We start from the raw sequence: 17,248 nt of genomic DNA, 5'->3' as shown, positions 1-17,248 counted from the left end.
TTAGATGTAGAACACAATTAGGAGCTCATGGGAGCAGATAATTGCTCATATTAAAGTAGGCCAAATATGTGGCCTCCTGGACAAGTAGATGCAAGAAATGATTCAGATTAGATTTATATAATTTTTAATGTAGCAATAAACACTAAAGAAATGAAATGATTTATTTCATGAGGAAAAATGAGGTAAAAGAATTATCTTTATCTTCTATTATAAATTATGGCACATTCAAACGTATTTTAAAAGAGAATAGTGAATTTGTATCTCTTCAAACTGACATATTCACATAATATTAGGAATTATGTTGCTGAGTCAGATCCTTGCATGACGTGCAGCCTTAAGGTGGCTTCTTTGTTTTTTAGTAAAATACGAAAATCCTATTGCAGTAGACATGGTGTAGCAGTGGGATAACCTGGACTGGACTTTCGGGATATTAGTGTGTTCTCTTGCATTAGGCTATATTTGTGATCATTAATTAGTATTTTACCTTCCAATCTTTCAGGCTAAATATTGAAATTGTCTGTCTTTTAAGTGTTCTAACATTTTGCTTGCTGGATTTCAACACAGTTTCCTTCTTTCAGCCGACCGTAGGTAATGAGTTTTATGTGCTAATATTTTTTTTTTTTTTTTTTTTTTTTTTTTTTTTTGTGACAGGATTCCCACTCCCAGGCTGAACAGGGTCTCCCAGGCTAGAGTGCAGTATGCAATCATGGTTCACTGCAGCCTTGATTTCCCAGGCTCAAGTGATCCTCCCACCTCAGCCTCCTAGTAGTTGGGACCACAGGCGTATGTCACCACACCCAGATTATTTTCCTGTTTTTATTAGAGATGAAGTCTTGCTAAGTTTCCCAGGCCAGTCGCAAACTCCTGAGCCCAAGTGATCCTCCTGCCTGGGCCTCCTGAGTAACTGGGACCATAGTTGTATGTTATCACACCAGGCTAATTTTTTTTTTAATTTTGTAGAGAAGAGGTCTCCCTATATTGCCTAGGCTGGTCTTGAACTCCTGGGCTCAAGAAATCCTTCTGCCTTGGCCTCCTAAAGTGCTGGGATTACAGGCATGAGCCAGTAATACAATTTAATATTTGCATATTAAGTATTTTTAATACAAGACTGGGCACCTTGTATTTTTAGTACTATGCTAAATATTTAAATATTTTTAGTACAAGGCTGGGTGCCTTGTAGTTTTAGTATTAATACAAGGCACCCAGCCTTGTACTAAAAATATGTAATATGCAAGTAACATTGAATAAATCTCAAATGTTTTCCAAAGTTATCAGACATAATATACAACAAATATCAGCCATCCTTGAATAGGATGGCACTCAGCATCAAATTTTGTTGATAAATTGAGTGATCTGTCATTCAAAATCATTGATTCATACATTCAGTCAAAAATATTTATTGAGTACTTAATTTGCTAGCTTTGGGGCTAGGTGTTGGAATCAATGGTCAGCCAAAAAGGAAAAAAGAAAGGTATAGTTCCTGTCCTCATGGTACTTATAATCTAATAGAGGGTGATAGAAATCATTGAAAGATTGGTATAAATAAATATACAGCTAAAGTACATGGTGATGTACATGCTATTATAAGAGGACTTAATGAGAATTGACTTGGTGAGGTTAGAGAGGATGACTCTGAGGAAGATATAGTTGAGCTGAGATCTAAAGGTTAAGTAGGAATTAAGTAAAGCTAGGAGGACTCGGGGTCGGGGGACAGAAAGCATGGCTGGTGAAAGAGAACATCATCTGCTAATGTCTTGAAGCAGAAGGGAGCATGATAAGACACTAAGAAGCTATGTGGCAGAAGGAAGATGTGGATTGTTCAGAGGACAATGAGACAGTGGCTCAAATCTGCAGGTGTTGCATTGTGTATCATTCCCTAAAGTAATGCTATGGATTTTAGCCAGGATTCAAAGAAAGCTGGAAAGCAACAGAACATCCTACGTAGGAAGCTGTCATCATGATGTCTAATAGTTCTTGAGCATTTTCTTTTACTATAATATTGGATTTTTATGAAGAAGTATATACAACATAAATTTTAATTATAAAGCATTAAATATAATAAAGACTCATGACCTCAGCCAACTGAAGAATGAGAACATTACCTGTAACTTGTGTCTACATATGTGTTCTGGCCTCCCCTTCCAGAGGTAGCTCACATTTTGAATACCATACTGCATATCTTCTAGGACTTCCCTTTTTTCCCTGTCATCATTCTATTTCTAACATTCATCAAAGTAGTTGTGTGTTATGGTGAGGTGCTGTTTAATCCATGTTTACTACTCTATAATATTCCAGTTTGGGAATATTCCATAATTTATTTGTCCATTTTCCTGTCACTTGTTATTTGGGTTGATTCCAGGTGATGTTTTTGCTTGTTGCTTGTTTTGCTATTGCTCTCATGCAGTTATAAATGTCTAGGATGGGATACTATTTGTTTCCTTGAGCATGTTTCCCCGGGAGTGAAATTGGTGGCTGAGAGCATACATTGATGTGATTTCCAAAGTAGTTGTACCAATTTGCATCCCACATTCTCTTGATCCATGTCCTCTTCAACACTTGATTTTGTAAGACTTCTTAATTTTTGTCAATTTATTGGGTATAAAATGGCGTCTCCACCATTTTATTAGCATTTCTTTGATTACCAATGAAGGTGAGCATTTTTTTTCATGTTTATTGGCCGTATGTGTTTCTTACATGAAATGCCAGTTCAGTTCTTCTGTCAGCTTTTCTACAAGATTCTTAATGAATTATAAACACTCTTTGTATAGTCATGTATTCTGAATACCAGTCATCTGTTGTTTTGCAAGCCTCCAAATGTTAAGTGAACACTGACTTAGAGGGGCACCCTGTGGATATGGAGAGACATATGGACATGTGTTAGGAAGCAGTCTTTCCGCTAATGAATAATTGTTGCTGATAATAACTTTATAAATATACTTAATACATTTCTTGTGTTAAAACTAAATAGGAGGGAAAATAGCTCTTTTCTCACAGAACATGGAATATTGGTTTTCCTTTTAACACTGCTTCAAGGAAAGTCTGTCTAAATTATCTTCTGAAGAATTCTGCTTTGTACATGTAATAGGGGTGATTGAAACCTATCCACAAGTAAGTGTTATTTTTAAGAAATTGTAGCATACTGATCAAATTGGCTTCAAAGTAGTCTTTCACAAAATGAATGCTGTTTTTCATTTGCCTTCTCTTGAAAAATTATAGAAGGTTGGAGCTGGATATTGATGTCAGCTGTGAAAACCATGGCTGTCTTGTGGCACTGGGCATTATAATGTCCTCTTTATGTCATCAATTGTGCAAGTCTTCCCCAGATTGAAACTTATTAATGCTTTCCTTTAAACATAAAATAAAATATTACGGTAGCTGTTTATTTAGTACTTGTTATGGGCTAAGAACATAAAGCTTCTCCTATTTAATTTCCTAATCCTTAAATAGCCCTGCAGTTAAATATTATTATCCACAGATGGGGAAACTGAGCTTTGGGGGAGTTAATTAAAATTCTCTAGATCACAAAGCCAATAATTGGAAGAACCCAGACTCAAACCAACCACATTACTCTCTGAGACATCATTTCCACTAAGGTCCACTAATGTGCATTATCATTGCCAATGCAGGGAGCATTCATAAACTGAACTTCTTATGTATTAAAGTGTGTGTAGATATTATCTCATTTAATTCTCAAGGCTTCCCTTTGAAGTTGTGCCATGTACAACTCCTCTATTCCATGGATTCCATAGACTGTCCTATCTGAGGAACTTCTAAATGTATTCTGAATTTATTAAAATTTAGCTTCATACATATTTTGTCAAATATTGCATTGATTGGTAAGTAATACCAGTGCTAGTTTTCTTCCTCTCTTTTAAGAATAATTTATTTCTAGTATTTTCAGGAAAAATAATGAGGTCTTTGTCTCTCACTTACTCCGTGTGTGTGTGTGTGTGTGTGTGTGTGTGTGTGGTGTGTATGCTGGTGGGGGGCGGTGGGTCTTCCATCCCATTGTTTCCTTGCCAGCTCTTTGGAGCCATGCACTCGTCTCACTGCCCTGTGAACCAGCCACACACTCTTGTTTGTGGATCAGGACGTCACAGCTTGAAGATCAAGGACTACACTGCTGTTGAGAATGCAAGAAACTCCATAGAAACAGGAAGGCCAATATAGAGCAGGATAGTGCTGGTGATACGTCCCTGTATGTATTGTTCCTCATCTCCTGTGACACCACCTTCCAAAGTTGTGCCTATCTTCACTAAATGATTGTGGAAATATAACAGACATCACGGAATCTGGGGATAGAACTTTAAGAGAGCAAACTAGTTACAACTTTCCCCATTGTCCAGGAGGAAGACCTTTCTCCCACTGAAGTTCATATTGCTATTCAGATCAGTGTCAGTCTTCTCACTTATTTAAATCTCCTTCCATCTCCTGCTCTTTCCTCTTGTGCTCTCTGGGATGCACTGTAAGCTGAGTCCATTACTGAGTTACACACTTTGCCATACCCCCCACTCAGCAACATAGTCTTTGCAGAAGCTTTGAAATTACCTCTTGAAGTTCCATTTTCCCCAGTCTCTGGCGAGCATGCACACGCCTGCACTGGCAGCACTGATTTCATTCTTTTCGGTAACAAATAGTACTCTAGTAGGTTTTTATACTGTGTACCAGGGGACTATGGGCTTCACTTTAATGATTGTGTGCCACTGTCTTTGAGTGTGATTTTATGAGGCACTGATTTATGTTATGTGAATACAGTCATTTTCCTTCAGTAAGGAGATGGTATCTAAAGTTTGTCTGCTCATTTCTTGCTTACTTACCCTCCTTTCAGCTTAAAGTCAGAAGACTGCTTATTCCGAAAACTAACCAATTACAAGCAGTAAAATCCATTCTTAAGTCCTATTGGTGAGGGATTGCATAAGTTCTCAAACTCTGAATTTCAGCAGACCCTGTATTTAAAATGGTTGAGGTAGAAGGGTCTGTTGGGTTTCATGTTAGTTAGTATGCTTCCTGGAATTCAAATACTGGGAGGTTTTAATTAATGCCGCAAAGAAAACAAATACAGTTTTCTTTATTCCTTGCTATCTGTGGAGTATAGAATCATCTCCTAACAAAACCTTCTCAGCAACCCTGTTTTTCTTGAGGCTAGGATATTTGATAAACTCAGAGTGGTTATTGAAGTCACTCTTTTTTTTTTTTTTTTTTCTTGAGACGGAGTCTTGCTCTGTCACCCAGGCTGGAGTGCAGTGGTACAATCTCGGCTCACTGCAAGCTCCGCCTCCCGGGTTCACGCCATTCTCCTGCCTCAGCCTCTCCGAGTAGCTGGGACTACAGGTGCCCGCCACCACGCCCGGCTAATTTTTTGTATTTTTAGTAGAGACGGGGTTTCACCGTGGTCTCGATCTCCTGACCTCGTGATCCACCTGCCTTGGCCTCCCAAAGTGCTGGGATTACAAGCGTGAGCCACCGCGCCCGGCCTGAAGTCACTCTTTCATTCAGCAGCAGCATCAAATATTTAAACCTCATCATTTACCTTTTAAACGTTTAAGTTTCACCAATGGAATCAAATGGTCTGGTGAGGATTATTTATATTGGAAAACAGTGCCATATGTTTCAACTCTACATATCTGAAAATTCTTTCAGCATATGCTGCAGAATTACTTTTTGCATCCACTTTTCTACTTCCTGACACATGGTGGAAATGTAATAAATGTCTTTACAATCAATAAAAACAGGGAAAGAAGAAATTTGGAAGTAGGTTGCCATTATGGTGAATGAATATTTGGATCTAACATTATCCACAGTCTTGTTTTTTCATAAGGCTCTTTACTAGAATCATTGAGACATTATATATTTTTCAAGATTGTAATGAGTATGCCATTGTGTTGATGAGAAGAGCATCTTCTGAGTGCACACAACTAGTCCTGTTGAAATTTGTGTTTCCTATCTTAAGAAAGCTAGGCAAAGGTAACAGGGAGAGAAATTGACATACAACTTCTTGGACAGAGAGACTAAGACGTTCAAATGATTAGACAGCTAGATTATAGGAGATTGACCATATTCTCCCAAAGGAGTTATCTGAAAATATATTTGATTATAATGATGGACAGAATATCACTCCACAAAGATACAGCTGTTACAATAATGTATTGAAATGAGAAATGTACCTTTTTACCCCTGGCAATTCAAATGAGGAAAAATACCTAATCAGATATATTGTTACTAAGCCAAAAGGTTACGGAAACACTAATTATGCTAATACCAAGTTTAATGTTAAAATGGGACTATGGGGAGACTAACAGGTACCTATCATCACCTCCTTGTGGATCTTGTCTCAGCTGATTAGTAGCTAATCATGAATCTTTGAGGATAAGTCTTAAATTGGGCATCCTTAGTTTGCAGTTTTTATTACCTTTTGAATTTCTAGTTGAGGGCTTAGTTTTCTAGGATGCTGGTTGTCATTTTTTTCATGATATCTTGATTATATTTTACATAATGGAAAAATATTATTTTAGTAAATTATTTTTCTAAGGGGGTGGGAATGAATTTGGGTATCTGAACCTCAAATATCACACATCCTTGAATTCTTCATTCCTAAGGCTATTAACTCCCCATTAAGGCAAACAGAGCTGTGATTTCTCAAAAATGAAACAAAATTTTAGTTCTTTCTAGGATGCATAAATTTCATTATCCCTTCTATCCATGAAAGGCAACGATTTCTGAACTTTTTAATTTTTGATGCATTGTATTTGGTGTAATAGGGAGTGGGCGGGAAAAACCTAATCCTCCCAGATATTCACAAACCGTCAGCAGGACTTCTCTGGCCACAAAAGATGTCTTTTTTATGGAGATATTTTGTTGTAATTTCAGAAGGTGGTTGTTAGTTTTCTTGGCTACATTACATTTAGCACATCTGGGTTGTCTTCACATGAAGGCATTGGCTAAAAGTAGTGTCTTGTGGCCTGGAATTGACTCTGACATTGAAAAGGCTCTAAAGGACATTCCTTGCTTGTCCTCACTCAGCAAAGAGACCTTCCATGGGAGGTGCATCAGGAATGCATTTTGGATTTGAAGAACCAGCACAGAAGTCAAACTTCTCAACTGTGGTGAAATTGTTTTCATAATGGCCTAATGTGCTTTTAGTTCTTCCCTCATTTCTGCCATGGCAATTACAGCTCTGAGACAATTATTTGCAACCCTGGCACCAGAATTTCTGACAATGGTCCTACAGTTACTTTTGAATTAAAGTAATTTGGGGAAGTGACTCCCATTTAAGCTACCACCACTGCACAGATAGTTCAAACTATCAAGAATGCCCCAAAGCAAATTGGGACACAGTACATGTCTCTCACCGCTTAAGAGAGAACTGGATAGTTGACAAGAGAAGTCAGTTTCTGCTGAACTTGTGATGTAGCAATATCTGAATTTTTTTATTCTTAAATGAAGATTACTAAGACATAACAGAATCTTGTTCTGTTTATACCTATTCATTAATCATTTTTAGCACCAGAGTTTGTCTTAGTACAAAACTATGAAGTTTGAACCAAGATAGAATTTGTTCCAACCTTAGTTGAAGTTGTAAGGGTACATTTTATATAGTGAAGTATATTCATGCTTTAGGGTGACTTTGCCATGTTGGCTAATAAGTATATAATTCTAAGGACTGATTAATAGTTAAAAAGCTAGGATTTAGGGGCAGTTTGTCATTTATTATTTTTCACATTTTCTTAATATACTGGAAATTTATTTCACTTTTGTGGGAAGGTTTGGTATAACATAAGAAAGTGTCTGCAAAAGCACTTTGCAAGTTGTAGACTGTTCCCATGATCTGGATAATATTAATACTAGCAGGGATAACATCAATATTGCACAACTTTTATAGCATTTACTATGTGTTTGGAACTGTTCCAAGTACTTTCAGTAAATTTTAACGATTTAATTATCACAGAAATCCTCTGAGAGTAGATATTAACAATTTCATTTGACAATTGAGGGACTGAGGCTCAGAGTGATGAAGTAACTTGTTTAAGATCCCCAGTTAGTATATGGCATAGAGGGGATTTAAACCCAGGCAGAGTGGCTTCAGAGTTGAGAACAGAAAAATAGGAAGCCCCTGCCTTTGCTGTGGCAGTCTGAATATTACATGGTGAGGAAACAGATGCTTCTAACGGGGCTATAATTGAATAAGAAGAGTGTTGCTCATTTGATTTTGATGTCTATGAATCTGATAGGCACTGTGATTTTATTTTATCTGCTGAAGAGAATTTAAAAATAATCACAAATATGATGCTTATTTTGATTTGGCATGACATAATTCTACTCTTTGGTTGGTTTTCAATAGTTTTATTATTCTAGCAGTATAAAGGGCATTTTTAAAAGTAAATGATAAAAAATGTTTCTATTTCATCTTTAAAAAAACTTATTTGTTTATCTCTTGGTTGGGTTCTTGCAGCAGTGTGATAAAAAGGTGTGATTAAAAGACTCTTCCAGGGCCAGGTGCAGTGGTTCACATCTGTAATCCCAGAACTTTGGGAGGCCAAGATGAGAGGGTTGCTTGAGGCCAGGGATATGAGGTTGCAATGAGCTATGATTGTGCCACTGTACTCCAGCCTGGGCAGCACAACAAGACCCTATCTTGGAATAATAATAGAAATAATAATACATAAAAGATTCTTGCAGAGACTAAAAGGGGAGCTAGTTCTCAAGGGTTCAGTCCTCTTCACAAAAGGTTCCCTTTCAGACAGTGATGCTGACTTGTGCAATTTCAAGAAAAAGTCCTGGATTTTCACAGTCAGCTTTAGTTATTACAGGTGGGCCAACTGTCTCCTACAGGGTTAGAGTGAGTGGTCTGTAGAGGCGAGATCCATGAACAGTACAACAAACTGAGCTACTCTTTAAAAAAATTACTGCTTCAGTTAATATGACCTCACATTTTTCTCCCCAACTTGTAACTTCAACCCTGTAGTTTATGGGTCTAAAAGATTTTTTATAGCATCTCTTTCTACCATAAGGAGAGTCACAGTAATTACCCAAAGGCGTTGCCTCCAAAGAAAAGCTTTATTTTGTTTTTCCTTTCCTTTTGGAAGAAATATTCTTTGGCCAGGTGAATTTAATTCAACTCAAAGGACTTTCTCTTAAAAAAAGAAACAGTAAGGACTATTTTCATGTCTTATGTTTCTTCTAGGTGGTGTACTTAAGTTTTATCAGGGATAGTAGATAGTAGAGTTGTATTCATTGGTAGAATAAGCTATTATACTTCACTGTTTCTTTTGAGACTAGTCACCACCTTTACCTACTACACCCCATTATGAAGAGGTCTTAAAGAAAGAAAACATGAAATAGGAAGCAATAATAAATGTCTGTGTTCTAAGAAATTAAGTACCAATAAATAAAAGTTGTTATAAGGATAAGCAAACTCCAGACACTCTGGGTGTCTATTAGAATTCTTGGCACTGACCGGGCACGGTGGCTCATGCCTGTAATCCCAGCACTTTGAGAGGCTAAGGAGGGCAGATTGCCTGAGGTCAGGAGTTCAAAACCAGTCTGGCCAACATTGCGAAACCCAGTCTCTACTAAAAATACAAAAAAAAAATTAGCCAGCCGTGGTGGTGTGTGCCTGTAATCCCAGCTACTCAGGAGGCTGAGGCAGGGGAATTGCTTGAACCAGGGAGGTGGAGGTTGCAGTGAGCTGAGATTGTACCACTGCACTCCAGCCTGGGCAACAGAGTGATACTCCGCCTCCAAAAAAAAAAAAAATCCTTGGCACTATGACATTTAGGACATGTTAGTTGAGCATTAACTGTGCACAAGACAGATCTGTCTGATGATCACATAAGTTAGTAGACAGGCTATGCCATGTAGAGCCTCCTCAGAGTCAACAGCTCCTCTTATGCTTCCAGAAGACTTGGTAGATGTTTCTATTATTGCATTCATCTTATTGTAAACTCTTTGAGGGGAGGGTTATGTCTTATTGACTTGAAATGGTGCCTAAAACAATTGGCACCTAATGAATATTTGTAGAATGAAGAGGGAAGATAGGACCGGTTCATAAGTAAGATGGAGGAAGATCATTTCAGGCAATGAATATAATAGGAGTAAAGGAAAGACCTAGAAGGCTTTGTGGGCACGGTGGCTCACGCCTGTAATCCCAGCACTTTGGGAAGCCGAGGCAGGCGGATCACGAGGTTGGGAGATCGAGACCATCCTGGCTAACACGGTAAAACCCCGTCTCTACTAAAAATACAAAAAAATTAGCCGGCCGTGATGGCGGTCGCCTGTTGTCCCAGCTACTCCGGAGGCTGAGGCAGGAGAATGGCATGAACCCGGGAGGCGGAGCTTGCAGTGAGCTGAGATCGTGCCACTGCACTCCAGCCTGGGTGACAGAGCGAGACTCTGTCTCAAAAAAAAAAAAAAAAAAAAAAAAAAAAAAAAAAAAAAAAAATCACGTGGTTCAATTTGGTTAAAATATAATGTAGGAAGACTCTAATGGAAGCTACAGCTGAAAAGGTAGAATGGGCAGGATTTCATGTCATTTGACATTTCAAATCATTATGAAGTTGGGGTGGTGGGGGTAGTAGGTGATCCCTTAAATTTGGAGCTTAAATGACGAGAATGGGTGTGATCTTTTTTTTTTGAGACGGAGTCTCGCTGTGTCACCCAGGCTGGAGTGCTGTGGCATGATCTTGGCTCGCTGCAAGCTCCACCTCCCAGGTTCACACCATTCTCCTGCCTCAGCCTCCTGAGTAGCTGTGATTACAGGCGCCCGCCACCACGCCTGGCTAATTTTTTGTATTTTTAGTAGAGATGGGCTTTCACCGTGTTAGCCAGGACGGTCTCTGTCTCCTGACCTCGTCATCCACCCACCTCGGCCTCCCAAAGTGCTGGGATTATGAGATGGGTGTGATCTTCTTAAAAGAAATTAAAATTAAGGGGAAAACATTTGAAAGAGAAGGAATATTCTGTTCTGAAAAATTGAGTTTGAGATGTCAGTGGAACCTCCAGACACAGGTAAGGAAATCTAAGGGGAAACAGAATGAGAAGCTTAGGAAAGCAAGGTCCAGGTTGGAGGAAACACATTTGGCAGGCAGACCAGCAGAAGTGATTGTGCAACTAAGGAGAAGTTGAAATTGCCAACCAGGAGAGGAGCACAACAAAAGAACTGAGGATAATACCTAAAGAACTTGAGAAAGAATAGCCAAAATATGAGAAAGTGAACGAGCAATGAGAGCTACATGTCACAGCATGAAGGTTGGGTGCAGCGTGACCTGAAGAAACGGCTGGATTTTGTAGCCAAGAGTTGAGTCAGGTGCTGCTCAATCACCTGTTAACTGCATGATCTGCAGCCGATTACTTAAGCTCTTGGGCCACAGTTTCCTTACCTGCAAGGTGGGAATATCACCTCTGTAGTCGTGTTAATTTAAATAGTTTAAACAAGTATTCCTTAAATAATGCTTTTAAATCGCCCTTTTTATTAAAATAATAACCAATACAAGAGAAGGTTTGTAGTTATCTGTGTTTCTTATGTACATGCAAGCAATTATATTACAAAATGTATTATTTTAAAAATGTCCTGTAATCAGTACAAAATTGAAGACTTAGGAAGTTTTGGATTGTGTAATTTGTAAAGGAATACACTGTCTTTTGCCCACAGTCTTCTGAATAAAGCATTTTGGAGTTTAAATATAATTCAGTCTGTTTTATCAAGGTTAATTTTTTGAGTACCTGCTCTGTTCCCAACTCTTTTCTGGCAATTTTGACTAAATTCCTCTACCTAAGCCCTTTGCTTTCCAATTCTTAGGGTGTTTATTATTCTGAGTCTTCTTTAGGCGACTGATACTCCCCAACTCTGGGAACTTCAGCTTTTGAAGCAATCTTAAATTTATAGCATTTGTGATTTTTCTAGTACATTCTATTGAACACACTATTTTTTATTTTTGACAGAATAAAATTATTTTTAAAACTCTTTATTGAGTTATGATTAATTGACATACAAAAAGCTGTACATATTTAATGTCTTCAACTTGATGAGTTTGGAGATAAGTATACACTGTGAAACCACCACCACAATATCTGCCATAAACCTGTTCATCACCTCCAAAAAGCTTCTCCCACCCACTTTATTTATTATGAGAAGCAAAATTATTATTTTATTGGGATGCCTTTGTAAATTTTTGCCTCAGAAAATATTATCTGACATGAAGTTAATTTTTCCATGCCTCAACATCATTCACAAAATGCATTTAAAGCATTTAACATACTGACATTTTTCACTTTTATTAGAAAAGGAAACAGTAACTCTTTGTTATCCTTCTTATTAGGGTAACACATTAAGAAAGATACTTCTGAATCGATACTTTAAAGGTGATTATAGTATTGGTATGAATGGACACCTATCAGGAGCCTACTCCAAAACTGCACAGGTGGGAGGTAAGTCCTGTCATTTGCTTTCTCATTTTAGGATTCTCATGATACTTCTTCATGTCAGTGTTACTCTAGTATTTTACTGAAACGGCAGAGATATAAAAGGGTCATTTAAAAATCACCATTAAAAACTTTCATACAATTTGGGGTTTATAAAACAACAGATTTGAACATCAGAATTGATTTAGCTTTTTGACTTTGGGAAAATAGTTAAACTAAGTTATAATCTCTTAATATATAAATTAAGGACAAAATAAAGCTAGTTTTCTTTTTCTATTTTTAAGAAAAACATTTAATCACATGTCAAACATCTAATAAAGAGTTCTATTTTTACAAACCTTGATATTTTTAAACTCAAGCTTTTTTTTTTTTTTTTTTCCTGAGACAGAGCCTCGCTGTGTCACCCAGGCCAGAGTGCAGTGGCGTAATCTTGGCTCACTGCAACCTCTGCCTCCCAGGTTCAAACAATTCTCCTGCCTCAGCCTCCCAAGTAGCTGTGATTACAGTCATGTGCCACCACGCTCAGCTAATTTTTGTATTTTTAGTAGAATTGGGGTTTCACTCTGTCGGCCAGGCTGGTCTTGGACTCCTGACCTCAAGCCTTAGCTTCCCAAAGTGCTGGGATTACAGGCGTGAGCCACCATGCCCAGCCTCAAGCTTCTATTATATTTAACTTTGTAGGGAAAAATCTCAATGATTAATATTTTTATTAAAATAATAAAATTTAAGAATTTGAAAACCTTACATGCTAATAATGTCTACAATTAACATTTGTTTATTTATTTTTCCTAATCACAGGAAGCTTTTCTGGACAAGATTCAGATAAGATGGGGATATCAATGTCAGACATTCAGTGTCTGCTGGATAAAGAAGGTGCATCAGAACTTGTCATCGATGTTATAGTGAACACCAAAAATGACAGAATTTTTTCAGAAGGCATTTTCCTCGGCATTGCGTTGCTTGAAGGAGGAAATACACAAACACAGGTACTTGTTCATCAATCATGGGGATTACATTTATTATTGGTATTTCTTGTTTACTTGTCACAGAAACCAAGGAAAAGTAATGTTTCTTTTCGCTCTTATTACTATCTAAAAAAAAATCCATGTATCACACTTTTCTTAAATTTATTTGTTTGCTGTAGAAACTACAGAGCTTCACAATTTATTCAGTCAAGCAGAACATTCCTCTGAAACTTCCTTCTGACATTATTCCAGGAATTCCACAACAGTGAGCAATGCTCACCTGCACACAGGAGATTAGTCCACTATTTCCAGAAGGCCCATGTTTTGAAACTTCTGCCAAGTGGCCCGTAGGCTTGACTACATCCAAAGGCAAAACATGCTGCATGAGCCCGAGAGCTGGGGAGTGTTCCCAGATAGCAGACATTGTCCTCCAGTCTTTTTTTTTCTTTTAATATTATGGTTAAATAATAATAATTGTACATATTTATAGGGTACAGTCTGATATTTTGATATATGTATACTATATGTAATGATCAAATCAAGGTAATTAGCACATCCTTCACCTCAAACATTTATCATTTCTTTGTGTTGGGAACACTCAAAATTTACTTTTCTAGCTATTTGAAAATATACAATAAATTGTTAATTATGGCCACCCTGCTGAGGATTAGAACACAGGAATTTATTCCTCTTATCTAGCTGTCTGTTTTGCTGCTTGGTAGCCTGCTCTTTCTAGGTTTGCCTTGGTCAGTAAAGAAAACTATCTACTTACAACTAAGTATGTAATTAGAAATTCCAAAAGCCATTTTCTCGACTCATGGCCAGCAGAAGCCATGTCTAATTTGAAACTGGGATATTGTGCTTCATTTAACCATCAAATACATTGAACAATAGGAACAGTACCATCTAACACATCCAATCACAGTGGCTTTAGGAATAAAGGCCTCATGAGCAGCAAGTGGCATGGTGACAAAAACAACGCTAAATCAATAGTACTTAGTTGAGAAAAGAAAGTGTTTAAAATTCTCATGATGCTGTAGCTGCAGCATAGATTTCCTCTGAGTGAATTTGAGGAAGGAGGTGACGGAGGAAGTTGAGTGAGTTTTTTTGGAAATTATCTTATCTGAACCAGGTGTTCATTTGGGACTTTTTAAAAATTTAATTTTATTTTTAATTGACACATAATCATTGTGTATATTTATGGGGTACAATCTGATGCTTTGAGATATATATATATATATATATATATATATATATATATGTATCGTGCAATGATCAAATAAGGATAATTAGCATATCCATCACCTCAAATATTTATCATTTACTTGTAGTGAGAGCATTTAAAATTCTTTCAGCTATTTGGAAATATATAGCAAATTATTGTTATTAAGTGTCATTGTCTTGCTTTGCAGTAGAACACCAAAACTTACTCTTCCTGTTTAACTGAAACTGGACTCTTTGACCAATGTTCCACTGTCTACTTCTATGACTTCAACATTTTTAGATTCCATTATTTCACTTATCAATGGATGAATGACTTTTAAAAATGTGGTATATAAACATGACAGATACTATTCAGACTTAAACCGGGCAGTTCTGTCAATTGGGACTTTCTAGAAAAAGCGTCCAATCAACCACATAACATTAGAAAGAGGCTTGTTCAGTGGATAGAAGTGAAGGATTTTTTTTTTTTTTTTTTTTTGGTGGGGGACATCTCTAGAAGATATCCTTAGGATTACAGTCTTTTCTAGATTTCTGTTTCTAGGCCACTGAGGGTCACCAGATGGGATCATCCTTCATCCTTCACATTATTTATGCTTACTTATATCCTCATATTGCTGGGGAATAAGCCAGCTCCCATTGGAAACTGCACCTTCTACTTATAAATTCCTGGCAAGTTGTTCCCCTAGATCTCTTAACAACCGAAATATTTTTCAGTCCTTCTTTACATGATTTTCTGTGGCATTTGCCACTAGTGACTTTTTCTTTCTCCTTGAAACCTTTTCTGCCTGAGTCTTGGGACACCACCCTCTGCAGCTTGTCTTCTACCTCCTACCATTTCTTCTTAGCCTTCTGCAAAGGTTTTTCTTCCTCTGCTTAACTCTTGAATCCTGACATCTCCCAAGTTTCTTTGGACTGTCTTCGCACTCTGTTTGTTTCCCAGCCTGAGTTCATTCATTTCCACACCTTTAAGTTTACTGTGTTTGGGTGCTTCTGAACTTACTGGTGTTCTAGACTCTGTATCCAGCTGTCTTCCAGAATATTTAGTGGGATGTGCACAAATGCTTTAAACATGTCTCACATGGAATCTGCTGTTGCTCTCCATACACCCACTGCTCCTTTTGCCATTTCCTCTCTCAGTGACTGGCACTCCATCTACCCAGTTGTCTGACCAGAAAATGGCAGTTAGCCTTGACCTTAACTTGTCCACCCTTACTTACTCTCTTCCTGAACATCTCACTGATGACCAACTTCTGTGATTCTGCCCCCTTAATATCCCTCATATCCATACTTTGTTATTTTCAATCCCTGCTTTTCCAGCTCTCACTACAGATCCTCCTTATCTCTTCCTGGTCAGTGACAAGCAGTCTTCTAAGAGATGTCCTGGCTTCCAGTTTTGCCCTTCTCCAAATCATTGTCCATGTTGCCTTCAAAGATGCCTTTCCAAAAACATGCCATTCTTTTGCTTAAAATCTGTCACCTGCCCTGTAAAGACAAACTCCCTGCTGAGTCCATAAGATCCTTCATGATCTCTTCAAATTTTCCAACTTTCCCTTGTTCTTCCACCCTCTTGCCTCCTCTCCTCCATCCTTCCTCTTATGCATCAGCTACACTTAGCTCTTTGTCATTCCTCAAATGTGTTGTGTTATTTCTCATGCTGCTTTCTCCTCTTTGAGGATTCAACTCAATGCATTTCTCCTAGAAGCCTTTTCAGGCTCCATATCTCACTGGGTAGAATTGATTACTGCTTACTATGTGCCCCGTTGTAACCTGTGGGGGCAGATTATAATGACATTTCTGCCACTTTTTTTTGTTTATTTGTTTTTGAGATGGAGTTTCACTCTTGTTGCCCAGGCTGGAGTGCAATGGCACGATCTCGGCTCACTTCAACTTCTGCCTCCCAGGTTCAAGCAATTCTCCTGCCTCAGCCTCCTGAGTAGCTGGGATTACAGGAACCCACCACCACACCTGGCTAATTTTTTGTATTTTTAGTAGAGATGGGGTTTTATCCTGTTGGCCAGGCTGGTCTCCAACTCCTGACCTCAGGTGATCCACCTTCCTTGGCCTCCCAAAGTGCAGGGATTACAGGCATGAGCCACCGGGCCCGGCCATTTCTGCCGCTTTATTGTGCCTCTTCATGTGTGTATCAGGCTCCGTCTGGTAAATTATAAGTCCTTAAAGGTTGAAACTACATTTTTTTCATCTTGGTACCCCTTGTGTCTGGACCAATCTTGGGGTTCAATCAATGTGCAGGAGTGAATGGATCTGTGAATGAATGATCCTAATCAAATTCTTTCTTCACAAAGTCTTTCCTAGCTGTCTGGGACATTTGGTGTCCATTCCCTTATCTCAGCTCCCATGCACTTGTTTCTTTAATACCCACTTGGCATTTTGCATGTGCTACTTTGTTTGGTTGTAATTTGTATTACACCCTGCCTCTCCAATTGAATTTCAACTTCTTCAGTATAGGGGATCATATCCTATTCTTTATGTCTACAGTGCTTTATAGCCATTCAACAAATATTTGTTGATGAAATAGCATTAAATTACTTTTGTATATGAAAACCTTCTTTTAAGATGGATTATGACAATAGGGACCAGCCTTCCTCTACTTGGATGTCTTACATTGTATAACCCAGGTGGCA

At 38.0% G+C, this 17,248-nt stretch overlaps 1 protein-coding gene across 3 annotated transcripts in view; it reads left to right on the top strand.

Annotated features, from left to right (window-relative positions):
• ITPR2 (inositol 1,4,5-trisphosphate receptor type 2) overlaps positions 1–17,248 on the top strand; it is a 506,561-nt gene that overhangs the window by 331,092 nt on the left and 158,221 nt on the right. For all 3 annotated transcript variants that reach the window (XM_055280315.2, XM_055280317.2, XM_055280318.2), the window contains exons 38-39: positions 12,315–12,423; positions 13,216–13,403. In XM_055280315.2, coding sequence (XP_055136290.2) covers positions 12,315–12,423; positions 13,216–13,403 — 297 coding nt within the window. The remainder of the gene's footprint in view (positions 1–12,314; positions 12,424–13,215; positions 13,404–17,248) is intronic.

The sequence above is a fragment of the Symphalangus syndactylus genome, chromosome 5 (genome assembly GCF_028878055.3).
Source record: "Symphalangus syndactylus isolate Jambi chromosome 5, NHGRI_mSymSyn1-v2.1_pri, whole genome shotgun sequence".
Classification (NCBI taxonomy): domain Eukaryota; kingdom Metazoa; phylum Chordata; class Mammalia; order Primates; family Hylobatidae; genus Symphalangus; species Symphalangus syndactylus.
Note: the sequence above shows the minus strand (reverse complement) of the source record. Positions and strands in the feature narration are given on the sequence as shown.